The following is a 24,440-nucleotide window of genomic DNA, read 5'->3' as shown; positions in this document are numbered from 1 at the left end:
GTTATCTCTTAGCTGACCGCAGAAGGGAAGGTGCCATCAGTCTGTGAGATATTGAGCACACCCTGGAACATGGGGCTAGGGGAGAGATTAAAAGATTGAAACAGGCGAAGATGGATGTACTCATCGCCTCATGCATCGATTTAATTTCAGCAGTCACCGCTGACTGTACCACCTCATGCACACTCAGATGTGAATTCTCCATAGCAGACTCCTGCTTGCTATCTTGAAATTGAGCCTCCCCTTCTGAAGAAGAGTCAGACCTCTCTATCTTTTGAGCCACCTTCTCAGATAGCTTCAGCTTTTCAATCTACTTCGCTCGGTGCCCTCCATTTTACAAATTGTATTATTAAGAGATTTAATATAAATGATAATTATTTCCAGTTTTAATTAAATCTATATAACTTTTTTCTTTAAGAAAAAGAAATCCTTAGCCTACCTACATTATGAACGAAAAGGCTAAACTAAATCGGCAGTAACTCCTTACCAAACAATTGCTAAAATGTGTGTGTGAAAAGGGGCAATAACGAAAACCAGGCATCTGCCAGTGATCCTGAACCATCTGACAGGAGCGTAGGTGAGGAGAGGAACAGCTGTTAGGCACAGCATAGGCCGAGTATGGCTCCCTCTAGTGGACAAAATAGGTTAATCGGAAACGCACTCCTGACCAAAAGGGAATCCTCTCAGCTAGACCCCCGCTGAGAGGATAATTACTTTCTCTTGCAGGCGAGTGAGGAATTAATGCAGCCGTCGGAAGCCGTCCTGTTGGGAGAACACATCAGTTAAAAGAGTAAACAAAGCTCGATGACAGCTCCTGCAGGCAGGATAATCCCCTCAGACTGCCATACCCACTGAAAGGAAAGCTGAGAATGAAAGGGGAAACACTCTTTAGAGTAAATAATAAATGTAAATACTGTTCAGTACATAATAATATCACAAGTGAACACTGAAAGTGTAAACAGCATTAAGAAACAAGCATTTACAATGCAATGGTCTTGGCATTGTTAAAGTTAGAGCTATTGACATTGCTCATGACATTATTTTTGTTTTTGTTTTTGTTTTTAAAACATTTAAAGAAACAGCATTGTTATTTACAATGTCAATAGCTTAATCGCTCTCAAATGCGAGACCTATTGCATTTGCACCCACACACAGAGCCACACACAAAGCCACCCACACACACAAAGCCACCCACACAGAGCCACCTACGCTAGCCGAGATCTAAAAAGGGCCACAGTCAACTCTTCCGAAATGCAACTTCACATACACGTAATAAAAATGTTCCACGCCGCTACTTACTACCCAATTGGTGTATGTGTAAACCATATAAAGAGCGCTGGGACCTCACGGCGCTATAGAACTTCATTGCTACCCAGAGCCCGGAAGGATGAGCGGCTGAGAGGCCCAGTCAGGATTTCAATTCCCGGTGGATGCATTCGCCCACTGAGCTCCGTGCCCCCGCCGTAGATGAAGGCCCGTGCAAGGTTCCCATAGGCAAGTGCAGGGGTCCCCTTGACCCCGCATAGGGTTCCTAAAGGCAGGTGGGTTCCGAGCATTAATACTGGGCTCCGGGCCTGAGCCGCGGCTCTTCGAGCGTCTGGGCCTGGAGCCAAATGGGTGGAGGACGGAAAGGGCGGGGAGCCCTCACCCCTCATCCGAGCCAACAACTACACACAGTGTCACCCCCGGGGGAAGGGCGGTCACGAACAGCACAAGCACACGCGCACGTGCTCACGCGCACCCAGCGCTGGAACAAGGGGCCCCAGATTAAAAGAGGGAGCATTTCACGACTTGAGCTTTGGAACTATCTAGTGAAAGTATGCTTTTGGGGTTTAAAAAGTACACATATTCGCAACGTAACGTGAACTAGATGGAAACGTGGATTCGTTGTAGTGAGGAAATGACAACAATGAAGTTCTCTTTGCCCGAAGCCCTTCTTCACGTGAGGGGACCGCAGCAGGTGGGAGCCCCCCCTCATCTCAGAGATTCCCTATTTCAGCGTTTTTCAACCACTGTTCCGCGGCACACTAGTGAGCCGCGAGATGTTGCCTGGTGTGCCGTGGGAAAACGTGGGAAAAATGAAGCAATCGAAAGATTTTTTTTTTTAAAATGTCAAATTTTCCCCCACTAGGCCAGGCGGCGCCGGACTGTATCCTGGGTATGGGGGGGGGTGGGGTTTTTGATTGGCGCTCCTGTCCGGGCTGTGATTGGTCCAGACTCCAGCCTGGACCTATCACAGAGCAGTATCTCCCGACTTCCTTCCCGCCCGAGCGCAGTGTGCGCAGCAGCGGAGAGAAGGCGGAGAGAAGAAGACGTCGCGACTCGAGTCACCAGGACTCCCAGGAGGACCAGAGCAGGAGGAGACGGACGGAGACCAGGACTCGGCGGGAGTCGGCACTGCAGACTCAGAGAGACCGCATCCGGATCCAGACCAGGCCGCAGGTGCAGCGTGAGGTGAGTCTCACTCATTTGCACCCTCATTGTATTTGGGTTTCATGCCTTTCACCTCTAGACCTAGGCAGCCTCGTGTATGAAGGGAGATATGAGCTGGCCCCCGCTGCTGGCATCTGGTTGTTGGGTGTGAGCACTGTGCCGCTTCGTCTCTAGTCTAGTTGCAGCATAGAAACCCGCATTTACTCTTGACGTAAGTTCGTGTAAACTTGGCATGCCAGCACGGATTGTGGTGGAGGGAGTTTGTGCCCAGAATTAGCTAGTTGTGCTGCCTTTGAAACTTAAGACGGTGACGTAACGTCGTAACATATCTAGTTCTCAACCTCTCAGACTTGTCATGGTGGTCACCTGACATTAAACGGGTGGTATTTGAGCTCTCCGCTGGTATTTTGCTGGTTTGGCCAATACTTTCATGTTCGTGCCAGTAACAATATTGGGAAAAGCGGTGAAGTCATGTATATTTTTCCATTTCAATTGATGAGAAAAACACTTAGCGGTATTTGACAGCTGTATGAATATAAATCATCTCTGATTGTTCAAGCAAACCGAGGGATTATTGCCACATTACAAAAGTATACTGAGGATTTTCCACAGTTGAATATTCTTCTTGGCCCTTCCAGCATAGCAAAATGTAAACATATGGTTTGTACTTTTTAATGAGGGCGGTGGTAACCCTAGCACTGAAGTGAATGGCACAGGAAGATATAATAAGAGGAAGGCCCACAGATCACAAATTGACACCAAGGCAGAAGTACAACTTTAATAATGGCACGCAACCTCTCTAGCACACACACCCGTTGTTTGCACTGTTTAGAAATGTTTAAATGCATTTATATAGCGCTTAGACCCCTGACGAGGTGTCGAAGTTATATAAAGTTATATAAACTGATTGTGAGTCATTCCATAAGACTCACAGACTTTATACCAGGGGTTCTTTGTTTCTCTCTTGCAACGCTACATTGAACAGCTCAATAACACCAGGCTGACTTCTGTGGATATTCAGATCTCTGCACCTGCGCCACAAAACCCGAGGCAGTCTCCCAAAACACAACTCTGCACATTCCTCGTTCCTGACTCAGGCTGCAGCAGAAGAGCACGTGTGAAAGTGAATGCATTGTGTGCGCGCACTCTGCACCTCGGTGCCAGTTCTCTTATCTGATGCTCTATCCATTTCTTACATTCTTTTAATCAAGGGAAGGATATCGGCCCTACTGTTCCATTGTAGGCGACACTTGGCCCCGGGCGATCTCCTACCTACAGCGCTGAAAATTATTGAATTCGGAGTGTGTTTATTAAAACATTAAGACATTTTACATAATAATCCACATGCAGGCTCGACTCTACAGCTGCTCCTTCATTTGTTCACATTCACATGATTTGGAAATGTTGCCTTCCAACGAGGGGGAAATAAAAGTACTGAGAAAGGTCCCATGGCTTGTAATTTCGTTCACTTTCATGTTCTTTTGTCCCTTTTAGCTGTGCTTAAGCCGATTATCCTAGCTCCCTTTTTGCTTTATTTAAGACAGTGATAACACATTATTACAGCTTTTATGAATACTTTACTCTCTGGGTTAGCTTTGTACTTGGCATCAAGGGCTCTCTCTGAGAAACCATCCAGTCACAATTTGCTCCTTATAGATACAAATCTTAAATTTCTTTTATAGGTAACTTGCAGGTGCAGCGTCCTTGTGTATGCCTAGTACTGAGTGACAGTGAGATACTGCAGTGATGGACACGTTTTTGAAAAGGAAACAACTGGACTCTGAACAAAATTTGGAGCCAGATGAGAGCCCAAGTATGAGTGGGGATCAAAAGAAAGCAAAGATGGTTAGCTCAAGCAAATTCTCTGGCACAAGGCAATATAGCGAAAGCTATATTTCATTTGGATTTACTGTCACCGGAGATGCAAACAAACCAACTCCACTGTGCGTGGTGTGTGGTGAAAAGCTAGCTAACAGTGCTATGGTCCCAAGCAAACTTAAACGCCATCTCCAAACGAAACACCCTTCGCTTCAAAACAAGAATGCGGACTATTTTGTTCGCCTGCGTGAAAACACGGAGAAACAGGCAACTTTCATGAGAAAAACCACAAAGGTAAATGAAAGAGCTCTTAAAGCTAGCTATCAAGTTGCTGAACTTATAGCCAAGTCAAAAAAGTCGCACACTGTGGCAGAGACATTAATACTTCCCGCCTGCAAAGCTATTGTAGAGGAGATGCTCGGACCTGAAGCAGCTAAGGAAATAGCCAAAGTCCCTCTCTCAGACAACACAATTTCCAGACGTATTAATGACATGTCTGCAGACATCGAAAGTGTGGTTTTGGAAAAGATCCGTATCAGTGAGAAATTTGCATTGCAACTTGACGAGTCTACTGATATCAGTGGACATGCTCAACTCTTGGCCAATGTGCGTTTTGTTGATGGTGATGCAATTAGAGAAAACTTCTTTTTTTGCAAGGCATTGCCAGAAAAAACAACAGGAGAAGAAATTTTTCGTGTCACATCAGCATACCTTGAACAAGGAGGACTTAAGTGGGAAAACTGCACAAGTGTCTGCACCGATGGAGCTGCAGCCATGGTCGGGCGCACCAAAGGCTTTGTAAGCAGAGTGAAGGAAAGAAATCCAGATGTGATTGTTACGCATTGTTTTTTACACCGTGAGGCCCTCGTAGCCAAGACTTTACCAGCAGACCTAGTTCATGTGTTGGATGATGTTGTGCGCATGGTAAACTTTGTAAAGTCACGACCCCTAAAAAGTTGCATATTTGCAGCTTTGTGTGAGGAGATGGGAGCGAAGCATAAAACCTTGCTGTTTCATACGGAGGTCCGGTGGTTGTCGCGTGGCAAGGTCTTGGTTCGTGTGTATGAGCTGCGGGAGGAACTTAAAGTGTTTCTGACAAATGAGAGGCCAGATTACGCAAAGCTGCTTGCAAGTGATGAGTGGTGTGCAAGGCTGGCATACCTGGCAGATATATTTCATCATCTGAATGAACTGAACACACGAATGCAAGGCCGAAATGAAAACCTGCTTACAAGTACAGATAAAATAAATGGATTCCGTTCAAAGGTGCAACTCTGGCATCAACACGTGGAAAGTGGCAATCTTGAAATGTTCACACTCACCAAGCAATGGCAAGGTGTTCACACTGCTGCACTGTGTGAGATAATAGTTAAACATTTAAAAACTCTCGAGGAGAGGTTGTCATTTTATTTCTCTTCAGTCTCCACTGAATGCCTTGACTGGGTTAGGGACCCTTTTAGCTCAGCATCAGTTGGTGGAAAGGACATGACTTTACAGGAGCAGGAGGAACTAACTGAACTGAGGCAAAATCGTGGTTTCAAGCTAAGATTTGCTGATCTACCTTTGGATAGTTTTTGGTTGGATACTGCCAAGGAGTTCCCCCTTCTGGCAAACAAAGCTATTTTGACATTGCTCCCATTTTCCACTACATATCTGTGTGAGATGAGCTTTTCAAGCATGATTGCTATAAAAACTAAATACAGAGAGAGACTGAGAGCTGTTGACGAAGAGCTACGTGTGTGTCTTTCTTCGATTCCAGCCAGAATATCAGCTTTGTGTTCTGCCAAACAGGCCCAGGTTGCGCACTGATCAATAAGACCAGTGTTTTATAATTTTTCATATTTCTGTTTACTTACCATTTCATAATAAAGTAATTATAAAATACTTTCTTTGTGTTTATTTGATTCCTATTCAAGAAAATTACTTTATATATAGTCAATATAGGCACAGAGTTAAATTTTTTAACATTTTCTAATGGTGGTGTGCCTCGTGATTTTTTTCATGAAACAAGTGTGCCTTTGCCCAAAAAAGGTTGAAAAACGCTGCCCTATTTAACATAGCGCCTACTGTGCTGACTTCAAGCGGCTAGGCGGGCTCGTACACTGCTGGACGTGGTGCAAACAGTATGGAGGCGCTGCTAACCAACTCACAGGGACTCATTTCATCGCCCTCGGAAGGCTGAAATGCTGGCCTTCAGGTCACACCGACAGACGTGTTAGTGTAGTGAGCTCTCGCAGGATGCAGGCTCGCACGTACGTGCACGCTCCCCCGACCCCCGTCCACGCGCTCTGAGCACGCGCATCTGCCACTCGTCTGAAGAAAGGTGCCAGAGGAGATGGGGCCCAAGGGTGCTCGGGGCCCTACGCAAGGACACTTCAGGTCATTTCTTGCCATCTGGGGCACTTTGTGGCCACGAGTGGTCGCCACAAGGCAGCTGCCTACAGTGTCCTGAACGTCTCATAGGCCATGCTACTTGCACGTGTAACTAACGCACACAACCGCACACACTAAGAAATACACTCACACAAACTCAGACAAACTAGGAAATACACACACACAAACTCAGACACACTATGAAATACACACACACAGGAGCCCGGGCAAGCAACTGGAGCAAGGAGGCGGCCAGCCAGGGAGGGGGTTATGGAGGGCTGGAGTGGTGGAGCGAGGGGAGGAGTGTGTGCAGGGGGCAGCTGGGGAGGGAGAGACAGAAAAAGCAGCAGTGGAGGCGTGATGTTACGGGGGTATGAGCAGAGACATGCTGCAGTAAAAGAACAGGAGCAGGAGATCGCCGCTCGGCCTCAGTGAGGGGCCTCTTTCCTGCATGAGTGTGTGCCAGGCGCCTGGTGGATCCGTGCACTGGAGTTTGAACGCCGTGCAGCCGTCATTCGGGGACTGGATGGCGTGGGACATGTGCAACCAGGACTCTGTATGGGGTGACTTAGAGGTGAGCAGTGCAGTCCGTGCAACACGCAAGCATGCATTTTGAGCCCAAATGCACGTTTTAACGGTCGTGGTGTTATTCTGCATAAAAGGGAAGCTGCACCAGTGACTTGGCCGGCCGGCGAGGAAGCACACGCCTGGTCTTATCTGCGCACCTCCAAGTGGCTAACAATGACTAAGGCAAACATCATCAAGCGCCGAGCACTAAAGAAAAGTGAACATGAAGCTCTGGAGCTTGGTGGCCTGTCCCGGAATCTCGCAGCAAAGTCAGGCATCCACCGCTGTAGACCTTAGCAGGAAGGAGCCTTGGTAGCTTATGTTTTGAGTTAGGGTGATGTTCATGACGCCATGAACAACACCGCCTTTCTCCGAGGTCAAGCAGAAATGCCTCGGAGAAACGCAGCGGCATTCTCGGATTCAGGGGCGTGTTTTTCTTTCTCTCCTCTTGCCATTGGCTGGAATGTTTACATTCCAGAGGAGAGAAAGAAAGTAAAAAACACGCACCCGAATCCGAAAAAGACGGGGCTTAAATGGACAGGCGCCCCTCTCCTCCAATGGCTGGCCTTCGTTTAGGAAGCCAGCCAATGGAGAAGAGGGGCGGGTTCAAGCCCCATACCTAAAAACATTAAATCTAGCCGAGACCTAAAAACACCTGGGAGCTGGGGGGTTGGTAATGGCAGAAGTCCTGCTTACTGGCAGGGTCACTATTCTAGAACTTCTTTCTCTGTATGTCCTGCCTTTCTGCTACCTTCGCCTGCTCGTAAGACTCATTATGGTCTGCTGTGCCCCAGTGTCTCCTGCAGTATAAGCCACTGTGAGAACACCTCCAAAAACTGAGCCAGCTTTAAAAAAAACTCTGTACCACTACAATGCGGCATCACTCACCATGAACCAGTTCAAACTCGAGGCGGCCTGAATCAGAGTGAGAGTGAGTGAGTGAATGGAAGTCAGGGAGCTGAATGCCAGCCAGAGGTCAACGAAAAAGTAGTGAATTGTGATTGAAAGGGGAGAGAATTGGTGAAACCAGAATACAAATCAATGCCTCTCAGGTCAACAGCAGCACATGTGAAACAAGTGCAAGAGCTTTAACAACAAAAATAAAATACGGAACAATCAAAGTGACTACAAAGAAGAAGCCCAAGTAATTTCAGTAAAGAGGGGGAATTTGGTTCGTGCTTGTTGGCACAGACTTTCAGGTAAGTGACCGTGGGGAGAAGGTTCTACACACCTTCAGACTTTAGCTTTCCCATGGCAGATCTGGACTCTACGCCGTGGGGGGGGGGGGGGGGGGGGGGGGAAGGGGTGCAATTTTGGAATGGAAAAAAAACACTTGATTTTGCCACAGATGTACTGTATAGTAAAAGAGCACAGAAACACCTAGCACGTTACAGAATTATTCAGAAGAAGAGATTTCACAAAGAAGAGTGAAATTCATTATTTAAAAAAGAATGTTTTGGATCAGAGCACTGGAGGTGCTTCAAGAATAGAAACTTGTCTGCCTCAGATGGGCGGTGGCAGGAGGCAAAGAATACGTTCTCGCTCCACGAACTGTGAGGAGAGCACACAAAATAACTATATAGGCCATAAAGACCACCCTCGGACCCGCCGTGAAGCTGCAGAACGGGCAGAGTAGCACCAAGCTGGGAAGGGAACGAGGATTGAGTTTTTATTGCTGTCAGTACAAGAACGCCTTTCGCATACAGAAAAAAAATACAATAATTACAGGAAATATCAAATTAATTGTTCATGCACGATCAAAATCTATTAATACTAAACTACTGGTTAACAGATCAGGGGAAATAGCTAATATTTTAACAGCACAAAATAAGTATCCAGCTTTACATTCACATTTTTAAAGGTTACCTTTATGTTTAAATATTAACAGTTTATGTTTCTCCATTTAGGGCATCGCTCGTAGGTAAAATTGAGATCTAGTTTGTTTCGGAATGCAGCAGATGTGTTGCTGCGTTTGATGCTTGGAAGCGGAAGAACTCTTATGAACGAACAGTCTGAGGCGATTTCCTACCACCACCACCCACACTCGCCCCTTGCCTCTCCCCGCAAAAACACACACCACAGGTGGGGGTGCAGGCACTGGAACGGTGAAGAAATTGCGTTTGAATACCGACGTTGTGATCCCGGGTCTTCATTTCGCTGAAGACGCGGTGTAATCTTGTGCAGTACAGAATGTACAGCTGTCATTTTATCCACGTGGAGCAAACTCACAGCCAGCGGCTGGAGGTTCACCTTCTTTTCTACATTAATTTACCCTTATTTGACGAGAGCTCCTTTCCAAGCTGTCTCCCATTGGCTGTCTTGTTCTAGTGAACACTAAAGCTACGGATTATCAGTCGACACAAAATAGTTTTAAAAAAAGTATTTTAAAGAAACCACAAACTCTGAAACGGTGCACAAGCGTCCAGTATGTGCAACTCCCTTAATCCAGCCCCCCCACCCCCTCCACCCCCAACACTGCATTCTGGCCATTGTAGTCAAAGAGAAACGGCAACTCCAGGTACCACTAAGTAAAGGATTTCGTTAAAAAAAAAAAAAAGCTGTTTGTTTGAAGTGTAAATCAGCGTGTTGTGCACACTAGTGCGGTAAAGAAAGTGATTCGATGGCTGAGAACTCGACACTAGGCGAGCAGACGATACTGACACATACAGGGGCCGTCACGCATATATTCAACAGAAAAGCCACATCGATGTGTACAGCGCCGCACTGCCCCGCCCCTGCGGCTTTTAGGTGCTTTAATTAACTGGAAACGAAACTAGCGGTTGCACAGAAAATACCCGGAATTTTGAGGGGGTACTTCAATTCGCCGTTAAAAAAAAAAACACGTGAGAGCGTGGAAATCACTAAGCGAGAACCACGGTTACCTGATGAAAGTTGACGAGCAGACTTGTGCTTTCCCCTCTCTAGTGTTGTGGCCCGTCCTTTCTCCGGTGCATCCGCCCTACCCACCCACGCTACCAGCCAGTACTTTCAGGTAGGGTGTCCGGAGCAGCCTCCAACAGCGCGCTCCTTCCCTCCTATGGGCGTGACTTAGCATGTTTCTTCTGAGTGTGGCATGTCCAAACAAGCACCATTTGCCTCTCTACAAGCCCGACTTTGTTAAAACAATTACTTTCATCTAATTATGTGACCGATTTAGACCACACCTACGAAGTCCTGGAGCTTGGCGGCCTGTCCCGGAATCTCGCAGCAAAGTCAGGCATCCACCGCTGTAGACCTTAGCAGAAAGGAGCCTCGGTAGCTTATGTGTTGAGTTTTAAATTTATAAACGTTTTATTAATAACAAAAAGCAAAGACACATCTTTCCTGCAGCAATGCTCATAATATACATCTTCTCAAACAACAGAGCATTAGGTACACTTCGTATTATACAACTTATGACAATACCATACAATTCTTAGCCAGTTGTCTTGTGAAGCAGTCCAAAAGCAATACAAGTCCAAGCTCAGATCTAACCTTTGAGCGCCGCCTTTAACTCTTTAAGCAAGCGCATCCCCCAGTCCTAAATTAGTGACCCACCATGTCTTGTAGCGCCCCCTCTTTGCTTATGCATCCAATGTGGTAATCTCATAGAAATTACATATTCACGCCCTCCACTGTTCTAGTCCCTTCTTTCTTGGAAGATAGATAGGTTTGATATAGACCCCAAAGGTTCTTAGGCGGGTGGAAGGAGATCACTATAATGCTCTGTTTGTGTAGCGCAGTACATGTTTCTGCACCCTTCTTGCCTCTTTCGGCACCTCTGTTCCCTCTTTCTGCACTTCTTTTGTTTCTTTCTGCACATCTCTTGTTTCTTTTTGTATCCCTCTTGCTACCTTCCCCACCCCGTTCCCCCTTTTTGCATCTCTGTTGCTACTTTATGCACTTCTTTTGGTACTTTCTGCACCTTTCTTGCTTCTTCCTGCACCCCTCGTACCTCTGTGTGCACCCCTCTTCCCTCTTTCCTCACCTCTGTTGCTTCTTTCTGCACTTCTCTTGCTTCTTTCTGCACCACTGTCTCTTCTTTCTGAAACCCTTGTGGCTCTTTCTGCACCCCTCTTGCCTCTTTCTGCACCTCTGTTCCTTCTTTCTGCACTTCTTTTGTTTCTTTCTGCACCTCTCCTGTTTCTTTCTGTATCCCTCTTGCCACTTTCTCCACCCCACTTCCCCCATTCTGCATCTTTATTTCTTCTTTATGCACTTCTCTTGCTTCACTTGTGCCTCTCTCTGCACCCCTTCCCTCTTTTTGCAACCCTCTTGCCTCTTTCTGCACTTCTTGTGTTTCTTTCTGCACTTCTTGCTTCTTTCTGCACCCCTTTTGCCTCTTTTTGCACCCCTGTTGCCTCTTTCAGCACCTCTGTTCCTTCTTTCTATACTTCTTTTGTGTCTTTCTGTAGCTCTCTTGCTTCTTTCTGCACCCCCTTGCCTCTTTCTCCACCCCTTCCCTCTTTCTTTACCCCTGTTGACTCTTTCTGCACATCTGCTCCTTTGTTCTGCTTCTCTATTCCTTCTTCCTGCTCTGCTTTTGTTCCTTTCGGCAGCTCTCTTGCTTCCTTCTGCACCCCTTGTGCCTCTTTCTGTACCCCTCTTTACTCTTTTTGCACCACTCTTGCTCCTTATTTCTGCACCTCTGTTGCTTCTTTCTGCACCACTGTCTCTTCTTTCTGCAACCCTTGTGGCTCTTTCTGCACCCCTCCTGCCTCTTTCTGCACCTCTGTTCCTTCTTTCTGAACTTCTTTTGTTTCTTTCTGCACCTCTCCTGTTTATTTCTGTATCCCTCTTGCCACTTTCTCTACCCCACTTCCCCCATTCTGCATCTTTATTTCTTCTTTATGCACTTCTCTTGCTTCTTTCTGCACCTCTCTTGGTTCTTTCTGCACCGCTTGTGCCTCTTTCTGCACCCCTCTTTCCTCTTTCTGCAACCCTCTTGCCTCTTTTTGCACTTCTTGCGTCTTTCTGCACCCCTTTTGCCTCTTTCTGCACCCCTGTTGTCTCTTTCTGCACTTCTTTTGTGTCTTTCTGTAGTTCTCTTGCTTCTTTCTGTACTCCTTGACTCTTTCTCCACCCCTTCCCTCTTTCTTTACCCCTGTTGCCTCTTTCTGCACCTCTGCTCCTTCGTTCTGCTTCTCTATTCCTTCTTTCTGCACTTCTTTTGTTTCTTTCTGCAGCTCTCTTGCTTCCTTCTGCACCCCTCGTGTCTCTTTCTGTACACCTCTTCCCTCTTTCTGCACCCTCTTGCTCCTTATTTCTGCACCTCTGCTGCTTCTTTCTACACTACTCTTGCTTTTTTTCTGTACCGCTTGTGCTTCTTTTTTTATCCCTAATCCCTCTTTCTGCACCCTTCTTGCCTCTTTCTGCACCTCTGTTCCTTCTTTCTGCTCTTCTTTTGTTTCTTTTTGCACCCCTCTTGCCACTTTCTCCACCCCTGTTCCCCATTTTGCATCCCAGTTGCTTCTTTCTGCACTTCTCTTGCTTCTTTCTGCACCACTGTCTCTTCTTTCTGCAACCCTTGAGGCTCTTTCTGCACCCCTCTTCTGCATCTCTGTTCGTTCGTTCTGCACTTCTTTTGTTTCTTTCTGCAACTCTCTTACTTCTTATTGCACCCCTCTTGCTTCTTTCTGCAACCCGTGTGCCTCTTTCTGCACCCCTCTTGCCTCTTTCTGCACATCTGTTCCTTCTTTCTGCACTTCTTTTGTTTTTTTTCTGCACCTCTCCTGTTTCTTTCTGTATCCCTCTTGCCTCTCTCTCCACCCCACTTCCCCCTTTCTGCATCTTTGTTGCTTCTTTATGCACTTATCTTGCTTCTTTCTGCACCTCTCTTGGTTCTTTCTGCACCGCTTGTGCCTCTCTCTGTACCCCCTCCCCCCTTTATGCAACCCTCTTGCCTCTTTCTGTACTTCTTGTGTTTCTTTCTGCACTTCTTGCTTCTTTCTGCACCCCTTTTGCCTCTTTTTGCACCCCTGTTGCCTCTTTCAGCACCTCTGTTCCTTCTTTCTACACTTCTTTTGTGTCTTTCTGTAGCTCTCTTGCTTCTTTCTGCACCCATTGCCTCTTTCTCCACCCCTTCTCTCTTTCTTTACCCCTGTTGCCTCTTTCTGCACATCTGCTCCTTTGTTCTGCTTCTCTATTCCTTCTTCCTGCACTGCTTTTGTTCCTTTCTGTAGCTCTTTTGCTTCCTTCTGCACCCCTTGTGCCTCTTTCTGTACCCCTCTTCCCTCTTTTTGCACCCCTCTTGCTCCTTATTTCTGCACCTCTGTTGCTTTTTTCTGCACCTCTTTGCTTCTTTCTGCACCGCTCGTTCTTCTTTCTTTACCCCCTTCCCTCTTTCTGCACCCCTCCTGCCTCTTTCTACACCTCTGTTCCTTCTTTCTGCTCTTCTTTCATTTCTTTGTGCAGCTCTCTTGCTTCTTTCTGCACCCCAGTGCCTCTTTCTGCACCCCTCTTCTTGCTCCCCGCTTGCTTCTTTCTGCACCTTGTTGCTTCTTTATGCACTACTCTTGCTTTTTTCTGCACCTGTTTGCTTCTTTCTGCACTACTTGTGCTTCTTTCTGCACCCCTCTTCCCTCTTTCTGCACCCCTCTTGCCTCTTTCTGCACCTCTGTTCCTTCTTTCTGCTCTTCTTTTGTTTCTTTCTGCAACTCTCCTGCTTCTTTCTGCATCCCTCTCGCTTCTTTATGCATCCCTCATGCCTCTTTCACATGCCTCTTCCATCTTTTGGCACCCTTCTTGCCTCTTTCTGCACCTTTATCTTCTTTCTGCACCACTCGTACCTCTTTCTGCAACTCTCTTGCCTCTTTCTGCACCTCTGTTCCTTCTTTCTCCTCTTCTTTTGTTTCTTTTTGTAACTCTCTTGCTTCTTTCTGCACTCCTCTTGCCACTTTCTCTACCCCTGTTCTCCCTTTTTGCATCTCTGTTGCTTCTTTCTGCACTTCTGTTGCATTTTCTCCACCCCTCATCCCTCTTTCTGCACTTCTGTTGCTTTTTTCTGCACTTCTCTTGCCTTTCTCCATCCCTCATCCCTCATTCTGCACCTCTGTTGCTTCTTTCTGCACTTCTCTTGCTTCTTTCTGCACCACTGTCCCTTCTTTCTGCAAACCTTGTGCCTCTTTCTGCACCCCTCTTGCCTCTTTCTGCACCTCTGTCCCTTCTTTCTGCTCTTTTTTGTTTCTTTCTGCAACTCTCTTGCTTCTCATTGCACCCCTCTTGCTTCTTTCTGGACCCCTCATGCCTCTTTCACACCCTTCTTCCCTCTTTCTGCACCTCTGCTCTTTCTTTCTGTCCTTCTTGTGTTTCTTTCTGCACCCCTCTTGTCTCTTTCTCCACCCCACTTGCCCCTTTCTGCTTTTTTGTTGCTTCTTTATGCACTTCTCTTGCTTCTTTCAGGACTTCTTTTGTTTCTTGCAGCACCCCTCTTGCCTCTTTCTGCACCTCTGTTCCTTCTTTCTGCACTTCCTGCACTTCTTCCTTCTTTCTGCACCCCTTTTGCCTCTTTCTGCACCCTGTTGCCTCTTTTTGCACCTCTGTTCTTTCTTTCTGCACTTCTTTTGTTTCTTTCTGCAGCTCTCTTGTTTCTTTCTGCACCCACTTGCCTCTTTCTCCACCTCTCTTCCCTCTTTCTTTACCCCATTGCCTCTTTCAGCACCTCTGCTCCTTTCTTCTGCACCTCTATTCCTTCTTTCTGCAGTTCTTCTGTATCTTTCTGCAGCTCTTTTGCTTCTTTGTGCACCCCTTGTGCTGCTTTCTGGACCCCTCTTCCCTCATTTTGCAACCCTCTTGCTGCTTCATTCTGCACTTCTGTTGCTTCTTTCTGCACTACTCGTGCTTCTTTCTTTACCCCTCTTTCCTCTTTCTGCACCCCTCTTGCCTCTTTCTGTGCCTCCGTTCCTTCTTTCTACTCTTCTTTTGTTTTGTTCTGCAGCCCTTTTGCTTCTTTCTGCACCCCTTGTGCCTCTTTCTGCACCCTTCTTTTTGCACCCCTCTTGCTTCTTTCTACACTACTCTTGCTTTTTTCTGCACCTGTTTGCTTCTTTCTCCACCTCTCTTGCTTCTTTCTGCACCTCTCGTCCCTCTTTCTGCACCCCTCTTGCCTCTTTCTCCACCTCTGTTCCTTCTTTCTGCTCTTCTTTTGTTTCTTTCTGCACCTCTCTAGCTTCTTTCTGCACCCCTCTTGCCACCTTCTCCACTCCTGTTCCCCCTTTATGCACCTCTGTCCCTTCTTTCTGCAACTCGTGTGCCTCTTTCCGAACCCCTCTTCCTTTTATCTCTAACCCACTTCCCTCTTTCTGCATCTCTGTCACTTCTTTATACACTTGTCTTGCTTCTTTTTACACCTCTGTTGCTTCTTTCTGAACTTCTTTTGTTTCTTTCTGCACCCCTCTTGCTTCTTTTTGTACCTCTGTTCCTTCTTTCTGCACTTCTATTGTTTCTTTTTGCACCTTTTGCTTCTTTCTGCAACTCTGTTCCTTCTTTCTGCTCTTCTTTTGTAACTTTTTGCACCTCTCTTGCTTCTTTCTGCCCTACTGTTCCTTCTTTCTGCAACCCTTGTGCCTCTTTCTGCACCTCTGTTCCTTCTTTCTGCTCTTCTTTTGTTTCTTTCTGCACCTCTTGATTTTTTCTGCGCCCCTTTTGCCTTTTCTGAAACCCTCTTGCCTCTTTCTGCACCTCCGTTCCTTCTTTCTGCACTTCTTTTGTTTCTTCCTGCAGCTCTCTTGCTTCTTTCTGCACCCCTCGTGCATCTTTCTATACCCCTCTTCCCTCTTTTTGCACCCCTCTTGCCTCTTTCTGCACCTCTGTTGCTTTTTTCTGCACTACTCTTGCTTTTTTCTTTACCTCTGTGCTTCTTTCTGTACCTCTCTTCCCGCATCCCTCTTGCCTTGTTCTGCATCTCTGTTCCTTCTTTCTGCTCTTCTTTTGCTTATTTCTGCACGTCTCTTGCTTCTTTCTGCACCCCGCTTGCCACTTTCTCCACCCCGTTCCCTCTTTTTGCATCTGTTGCTTCTTTCTGTACTTCTCTTGCCTCTTTCTCCAACCCTCATCCCTCTTTCTGCACCTCTGTTGCTTCTTTCTGCACTTCTCTTTTTTTTAAAACTGTTTATTGTCATTTTTCAGTTATACATGTTACAGTACAGATATACTGTTAACAGTAGAATCAGTTAAAGTAAAATCACAGATTGTACAGTGTACGAGGTCAATGGGTACATTAACATTATTTATGTCAACGGTAATCGTATATCAGTTCAGCTTCCATTTAAACTCCGCATTAAACAACTATTATCAGAGCTACTCACTGGATTATTACATTCAACCAGTGTGCCCACACGGTACGGATAAAGAATAGATCCTCCTAGGCAATGATCTAATGTCCCCTTCCGACAATTTCGTTTGGCTTCTACTGGGGGATACAAATCCAAGACTGTAACTATTAAATAAATATATACTAGTAACAGGGGAAAATAACCAAAATAGGAAGAGGGGAGGTTAGGAGGAAATTACGTCTCATCTGCATCATTACAATAATGAATTGTGATACACCAATCCACTGAGTGTAAGTAGTAAGCATAGTATTATACATGATAACAACAAGTCATTCCACAGCTATTATTAATCCAAATCAATCTATACCAGGAGCATCCGGTGGGACATCTGAGGCTGATAACACCTATAATGCCGTCAAGATCGCACCCCAGGCCGCCGAGATGGGATATTTACGCAGCCCCAGCGTGTCCTCCCTCAGCAAGGAAACCGCTTCAGCTTTGGCCCAATTTAACAGAGTTAGTCCATTGGTCAAGGGGAGGGGGGTCAGCTGATTTCCAGCGGCGTGTGATAAATCTTTTGGCCACCACCAGGCTCAGATCGAGGAATGTAGAGGTCGCCCTTTGGTCCATCTGCCTAGAAAATATACCTGTTATGCAGGCCTCCCACATGATCGGCAGCGGTCTGTCTGTGCTGACGGTCAGTAAGTTAATTACACCATGCCAATAACCCAGCAGCCTGGGACACGACCACAACATATGTAGTAGATCAGAGTCTACCAGGTTACAGCGCGGACAGCATGCATCTGTTCTTGTGAAATATCTGTTAATTTTATCTGGGGTCAAATAAGCTCTGTGGATTTTATAAAATTGAATAAGCCTAAACTTAGCATTTCTGGGGATCTGCCTAGGGCTATCTAACAACCCTTCCCATTATTTCTGTGTGTAGGGTTTAGTCAAGTCTATCTCCCTCTTATTGCGTAGGGGGGTTAAGTCAGTGCCAGCAGGTGAGTGGATGGAGTCAGTGAACCATTTTATTAGATGACGTCCCGTACCCAGTACATAAAAATATAGCAGTAAGAGATGTGTTGGGGGATCCTGTGTGATATCACCCAATTGATGCTTCAAATTAACAATCCGGGAGGTGTGATTAAGAAATTGCCCAGGGGGCACCTTCTTTCTCAGTGAAAGATAGGAACGGCCTCAGTTCACCCTATGCAAATAAGTCTCCTAAAGTGTGTGCATGGCATCACGCCAAGCATCAAGGGACGCCGCAGTAGTTCTGTCTCCCCCTCTTGGCATTCCTAAAATCGGTATCACTGGTGCATAAGTTGTGACACGCCTGGTAAAGTACAGGAACAAGTGAAAACATTCTGAGCTACCTGAACCAGAAGTACAAGAGGCGCCCTTGGCCTGGCACACAGATGGAAGACGAAAAGGAGTTTGTCCAGCGTGTATGGGGTCCCTCCCTCCATTGTGTCTTCAAGATGTAGTTCCTCCATCCATTTTGCAATCCACTGTATCTGGGATGCCAGATAATAATAATGCTCCATATTGGGCAAGGCTAAGCCACCTTGCACCTGGGGTAGGTACAGTTTGGCGAGTGCCACTCTGCTTCTCGAGTTGTTCCAAATGAGTTTTTTCATCATCTTTTCCAGTGGCCTAAAAAATAACCCCGGTAGGTACAGTGGGAGGTTCGCGAAATAGTACAGCAGGCGAGGCAGCATCACCATTTTAATGATCGCCACTCTGCCTGCAACAGAGAGGTGCAGTGTCTTCCAAAATTCTATTTGGGGCCTCAATGTTGCGATGGTTATGGTTAAATTCCCATCCAGTAGGTCTTTATCAGTGTGATATATCTAAACATGGCTAGTTGCCAAGTCACCAGTGTGCCATCCACCATCAATTGGGATGTACATGCATAAGAAGTAAAAGGAAACAAACAGGACGTTCCTCAGCTCACCCTTAATCCTGATACTTTAGCAAATGATATAAAAGTTTTTTGTATTACCGGGTGTCTGCTGTATGTCTTGTTTAAAAAGTAGGATGTCGTCTTGATATAATGACATGGCATGGAATTCCATCCCCAGTGGTATACCCCATTGAGTCGCAGAGGGGCACAGGGACATTGCCAACGGTTCTATAGCTAGTGAGAATATTCATGGGGAGAGTGGACATCCCTGTCGAGTTCCCCTTCCAATCAGAATGGGTTTCGAGAACAGGTTTCCCAGCCTGACTCTCACAGTGGGCGAATCGTATAGCAGTTAAACTAGATTAAGAAAGTTCGGACCGAACCCGAAGCGGCTTTGCACTGCAAACATAAACTGGCATTCTTCAGTGTTGAAGGCCTTCTCTAAATCCAGCACCAAGCATCCTGATGCTTGCCAGGCCTCTATGACACCCCTCATCAACCGAAAAAGTCTGCGGATATTAAGGGATGTGTTACGCTCTGGAACAAAACCATTTTGGTCATGGTGACCCAATCGCTGGGTAATCGGGGCCAATCTACCTGCTAGAACTCCCGCTCATATTTTATAATCCCTATTGAACAGCGCTAAAGGGCGATATGTACCAGTATGGGTGGGATCTCTATCCGGCTTTGGGAGAAATATCAGGGTAGCTTCGGTAAGTGCAACTGGAAGGGCAGCACCTTCAATTGCCTCTTCATATATCTTCAACAGCTGCGAATGTCTCTATGAACTTCTCTTGCCTCTTTCTGCACCTCTGTTGCTTCTTTCTGCACTTCTCTTGCGTCTTTACGCACACCTCTTGCTTTTTTCTGCACCCCTCGTGCCTCTTTCACACCCTCTCCCCTCTTGCCTCTTTCTGCACCTCTCTTCCTTCTTTCTGCTCTTCTTTAGTTTCTTTCTGTACCTATTGCTTCTTTCTGTACCCCTCTTGCCTCTTTCTGCACCTCTGGTCCTTCTTTCTGCACTTATGTTGTTTCTTTCTGCAGCTCTCTTCCTTCTTTCTGCACCCCCTTGCCCCTTTCTCTGTCCCTCTTCCCTTTTCCTTCACCCCTGTTGCCCCTTTCTGCACCTCTGTTCCTTCCTTCTGCTCTTCTTTTGTTTCTTTCTGCACATCGTTTGCTTCTTTCTGCACCCCTCTTGCCACTTTCTCCACCCCTGTTCCCCCTTTGTGCATCTCTGTTGCTTCTTTCTGCACTTCTCTTGCTTCTTTCTGGACATCTGTTCTTTCTTTCTGCACTTCTTTTGTTTCTTCCTGCACCTCTCACTTCTTTCTGCACCCCTTATGCCTTTTTCTGCACCCCTCTTGCCTCTTTCTGCACCTCTGTTCCTTCTTTCTGCACTTCTTTTGTTTCTTTCTGCAGCTCTCTTGTTTCTTTCTGTATCCCTCTCGCCTCTTTCTCCAACCCACTTCCCCCTTTATGCATCTCTATTACTTCTTTATGCACTTCTCTTGCTTCTTTCTGTACCTCTCTTGCTTCTTTCTACAACCCTCGTGCCTCTTTCTGCACCCCTCTTCCCTCTCTCTGCACTCCTTTTGCCTCTTTCTGAACCTCTCTTGCTTCTTTTGCACTTCTTTTGTTTCTTTCTGCACCCTTGTTGCCTCTTTCTGCACCTCTTTTCCTTCTTTCGGCACTTCTTTTGTTTTTTTCTGCAGCTCTCTTGCTTCTTTCTGTACCCCCTTGCCTCTTTCTCCACCCCTTCCCTCGTTCCTTACCCCTGTTGCCTCTTTCTGCACATCTGTTCCTTCCTTCTGCACTTCGTTTGTTTCTTTCTGCACATCTCTTGCTTTTTTCTGCACTTCTTTGCTTCTTTCTGCACCACTTGTGCTTCTTTCTGTACCCCTCTTCCCTCTTTCTGCACCCCACTTGCACCTTTCTGTACCTCTGTTTCTTCTTTCTGCTCTTCTTTTGTTTATTTCTGCACATTTCTTTTTTTTTTTTTTTTTTTTTGAAAACCTTTATTTCGAAATTCAGGACACAGCTATTCAGCCGACAGCCCGAAGGTTCGGCAGCATTGCAAGTTAGATACAGTAATGCGTCCCGGATACAGTACGAAGAGTAATGCAAAGGTCCAATTTTAAATAAACACAGAAAAAACACACAACAAACCCCAGCAAGGCAGAACATTGAAATCCCATGGCGAAAGCCCCCAGGGGAGGCAGGACCCCACTCATCTACTAATTATAAGACTGTGTGCGGAGGAAGAAGGGGAACAGCAGAGGCTCAGAACGGGTACCTAAACCAAACTGTGCTGGAAGGTAGGTCAGGGGGAAAGCTGTTCCTCGGGAGGTTCCAGATCCGGGGCAAGACATATTCCCCCCCTATATTGGTTCCACCGCCCCCAGATGGCGTGCCACTTCCGGGGGCGACCTCTAGAGCAGTAGACCGTCTTCTCCCTAAACATGCTCCAATCCATGTTCTCCTTCCACGCGGTCAGTGTAGGGGGACCCGAGGAGCCCCATAATCGCGCGATATCCCTCTTAGCCACCATGTTACCCAGAGTCACCCATTGGGTCTGTGCCTCATCGAGATCAGTGGGCCCCCAAACGTTCAGGAGGCAACACCGCGCCTCCGGCTGTACCACAATGCCCGTCACCTCCCCCATAACTGCCTGGACTCTCCTCCAGAACTCCACAATGACCCCACATTCCCAAATGATGTGCAGGAAAGTACCCACCATACCACATCCCCTTCTGCACAGGCCATCCTCCGAGAATCCCATGTGGACCAGCCGTGGCCCCGTAACATACACCCGGTGCAGTATTTTGAGCTGCACCAGCCTCAGACGTGACGGGATCGCAACCTCCTTAGGCGAAGAAACCGCTGACTGCCAGTCCTCATTATCCAACTCGAGGCCATCCCTGGTCCACTGTTCTCTCAGCCCCAATAGCAAGTCTGCCCGGACGTTTATCAACTTCTTATATATGAGCGAAATCGTGCTCTCGGGCATATGACCATCAAGGACTCGGTCCTCAAGGGGAGAGGACTCCGGCACCTTCTCACCCTCCACTAGGACTGATCGGAGGGCGTGACGCAGCTGGATATACCGAAAATACTCTGAAGGCCCTAGCTCAAACTCAGTCTGCAACTCCTCGAAAGACTTCACCCTCCCCTTATGCAGCACATCCCCCACCTTGGATATCCCTATCAGATCCCACTTATCAAAGCCCTTCGTATGCCAGAGTCTTCCCAGCCGTTCCGATTCAAACAATGGGGTAGCGAGGGTTAGCCTGTCCTTCCAGCCCAGCGAGTCGGTCGCCATCTTCCATACGCGCACCGCCACGCCTGTGGGCCCCGTGAGGGACGAGTCTAGGGACCGCGAATATAACGCCCTGTAGTAGTTGCCGCCGCGCAGCAGCCACCTATCCATGGCATACCCAGGGCTGAGGGCAGGGCCGTAAAACCCATGGTTGATCGCGCTCAACTGCGTGGCCCAGTAGTACCGTCGGATGTCTGGGAGCGCAATGCCCCCATCGTACCATGGGAGCGTCAACTTTGAAATAGCTATTCGCGGCCGCCCATCCCACAGCAACGTCCTTTGGAGGCTTTCGACCTCCCGAAAGTATTTAGCCGGTACCCAGTCCAAGGTGTTCTGGAGGGCGTAGAGGAAGCGGGGAAGAGACATCATTTTGAACAGGGCCGCACGCCCAACAAGGGAGAGCGGCAGCCTCCGCCAACCCTCAACATCTCGCCTCAAGCGTGCCAAGGGGGGGAGCAGGTTCCTCTCATAGCGCACAGCAGGATCCATGGATATAAAAATCCCCAAATACACAAAACCTTGCTGGGCAACCTGTATCGAACATGTTCTAGGGATCGGTGGGACCTCGCCACTAAGAACGTACAAGTACGATTTGCCCCAATTAATCACAAGCCCCGAGTTCCTACCGAACGATGCGAGTACGTCACAGACCACTATAAGTGACTTCTTAGGTGAGGCAAGATACAGCAGGATATCATCGGCATAAAGTGAAATACGGTCCTCGTGATCAGGCGACCACCGAAGGCCCCGTATATCCGGGTGCCAACGTATCCACGCAGCCAACGGTTCAAGGGCGAGGGCGAACAACAGAGGCGACAGGGGGCAGCCCTGCCGAGTACCCCTTCCAAGCTGAAACGGAGCAGATGCCCGACCATTCACCACAACATTCGCTAGTGGCCCCTCGTACAGCAACCGGACCCAACTCACAAACCCGCGACCGAAACCAAACTTGGCCAGCACGGCCCATAAATATGCCCACTCCACCGTGTCAAAGGCCATTGTGGCATCGAGAGATGCCACAACAGCCGGTTCACGCAGCGTGCCCGCCCTGGCAATGACGCCATGAAGACGCCTAAGGTTCAGTGCTGTGTTTCGGTGCGGGATAAAGCCAGATTGATCCGGGTGGACCAGATCGCCAAGTACTCTAATCAGACGGGTTGCCAGGAGTTTGGCCAGAATTTTCGGCTCAGCGTTGAGGAGTGAAATGGGCCGATAGGAGGCGCATCTATCTCGGGGCTTACCCTCTTTGTGTATGACCACGATCGACGCCAGCCGCTGATCCAACGGAAGGATCCCATCTCCCCGCGCCTCCAAGAACATGGCGCGCAGGTGAGGGGCGACCCTATCCGGGAACAGTTTGTACAGATCGATCGGCAGTCCGTTCGGTCCAGAGGCCTTACCCGAATTCAACGCGCGAATCGCCCCCGCCACCTCGTCAACCGTGATGTCACCATCCAAATCGTCCCTATCTATGTCAGAAAGGCAGGGCAACTCGATATCACGAAGGAGATCAGACGAGTCCTCGGGCGGCCTGTCCGACACAGAGGAATAAACCCTATGAAAATACTCCGCGAAACACTCCACAATCCCTTCAGGTTCCACAATCACCTCTCCCCCTTCTCCAATCAACTCTGGCACCACTCTATTGACCCGTTCCTTCCTGTCCAGCCACGCCAGGAGTTTCCCTGCCTTATCTCCAACATCATACAGACGGCCCTGTTGTTCCCTGCTGAGGGTCTTGGCGGCGTCCGTCACCAGGTCCCTATACTCCGCCTGCTTCAAGCAAAGCTCATGCAATGAGGACTCTGTGACCTCCTCCTCCATATCCCCTTCAAGGGCCGCAATCTCCTCCTCTACTTGCCGCACTGCGCAATCCCTCCGATTCTTGGCAGTCACCACCAGGGAGAGGGCCTCCCCCCGAAGCACGGTCTTAAAAGCTTCCCACAGCGAGATCGCCGAGTCCACGGATCCCAGATTGTCCTTAAAGTAATTATCTACCTTCTTTACCAGGGCGCTGCGCATCTTGGGGTCTCGGAAATACCAAGGGTTAATGGGGGCCACCCTCCCTCCTCCCTCCCGACCGAGATCCAGCCGGATCCACACTGGCGAGTGATCAGAGATACCACGTGCCATGTGCCTCGCCTCGGATATCAACGAGGCATGTGCGGCCAAAGTGAGCAGGTAGTCAATCCTGGAGAGGCTACCATGCGCCCCGGAGTGAAACGTGTATTGACTCTGTGTGGGGTGCCGGAGCCTCCAGCAGTCTATCAGGCCAAACGTGTCTAGGAGGTCTGGAAGCCATTTCTGAGCCCCCCCTGTGTCCCTGGGCGGGTATCTATCCAGCAGTCCGGAACCCACAGCGTTGAAATCCCCTCCCACTACCAGCATGCCCCCCGGGAGAGTCAGCAAAGCCCTGCCCAATTCAGCAAATGTGGCGGCCTGCAGGGCCGGCGGGACATAAACCGAAACCAAAACCAAAGTCCTTCCTTCCCACCGCCCCGCCACCGCCGCAAACCTCCCCCTATCGTCAACAATGATGGAGTCCACCTCAAAAGGCAGCGATGCTCTAACGAGGATGCCCACCCCCCTGGACCCAGAAGAGAATCCCGAGTGTGCAATGAATTTATACCCCTTCCTATTCAGGGCATAGCACGTATTGCCTATGAGGTGCGTCTCCTGCAGCAGTACAACGTCTGGCATTGAGCGTTTCAGAAATTGCAAAACAATCCCCCTCTTAATGCGATCCCTCAAACCATTAACATTCCAGCTTATAACA

At 47.9% G+C, this 24,440-nt stretch overlaps 1 protein-coding gene across 1 annotated transcript in view; it reads left to right on the top strand.

The window, feature by feature from the left end:
* Positions 1 to 4,176: 4,176 nt before the first annotated feature.
* Positions 4,177 to 24,440, top strand: part of LOC146865748 (zinc finger BED domain-containing protein 5-like) — a 45,322-nt gene continuing 25,058 nt past the window's right edge. The window contains exon 1 of the mRNA XM_085640192.1: positions 4,177 to 5,046. Within this exon, the coding sequence (XP_085496318.1) occupies positions 4,177 to 5,046 (870 nt within the window). The remainder of the gene's footprint in view (positions 5,047 to 24,440) is intronic.

The sequence above is a fragment of the Triturus cristatus genome, chromosome 2_1, assembly GCF_964204655.1.
Source record: "Triturus cristatus chromosome 2_1, aTriCri1.1, whole genome shotgun sequence".
Classification (NCBI taxonomy): Eukaryota; Metazoa; Chordata; class Amphibia; order Caudata; family Salamandridae; genus Triturus; species Triturus cristatus.
Note: the sequence above shows the minus strand (reverse complement) of the source record. Positions and strands in the feature narration are given on the sequence as shown.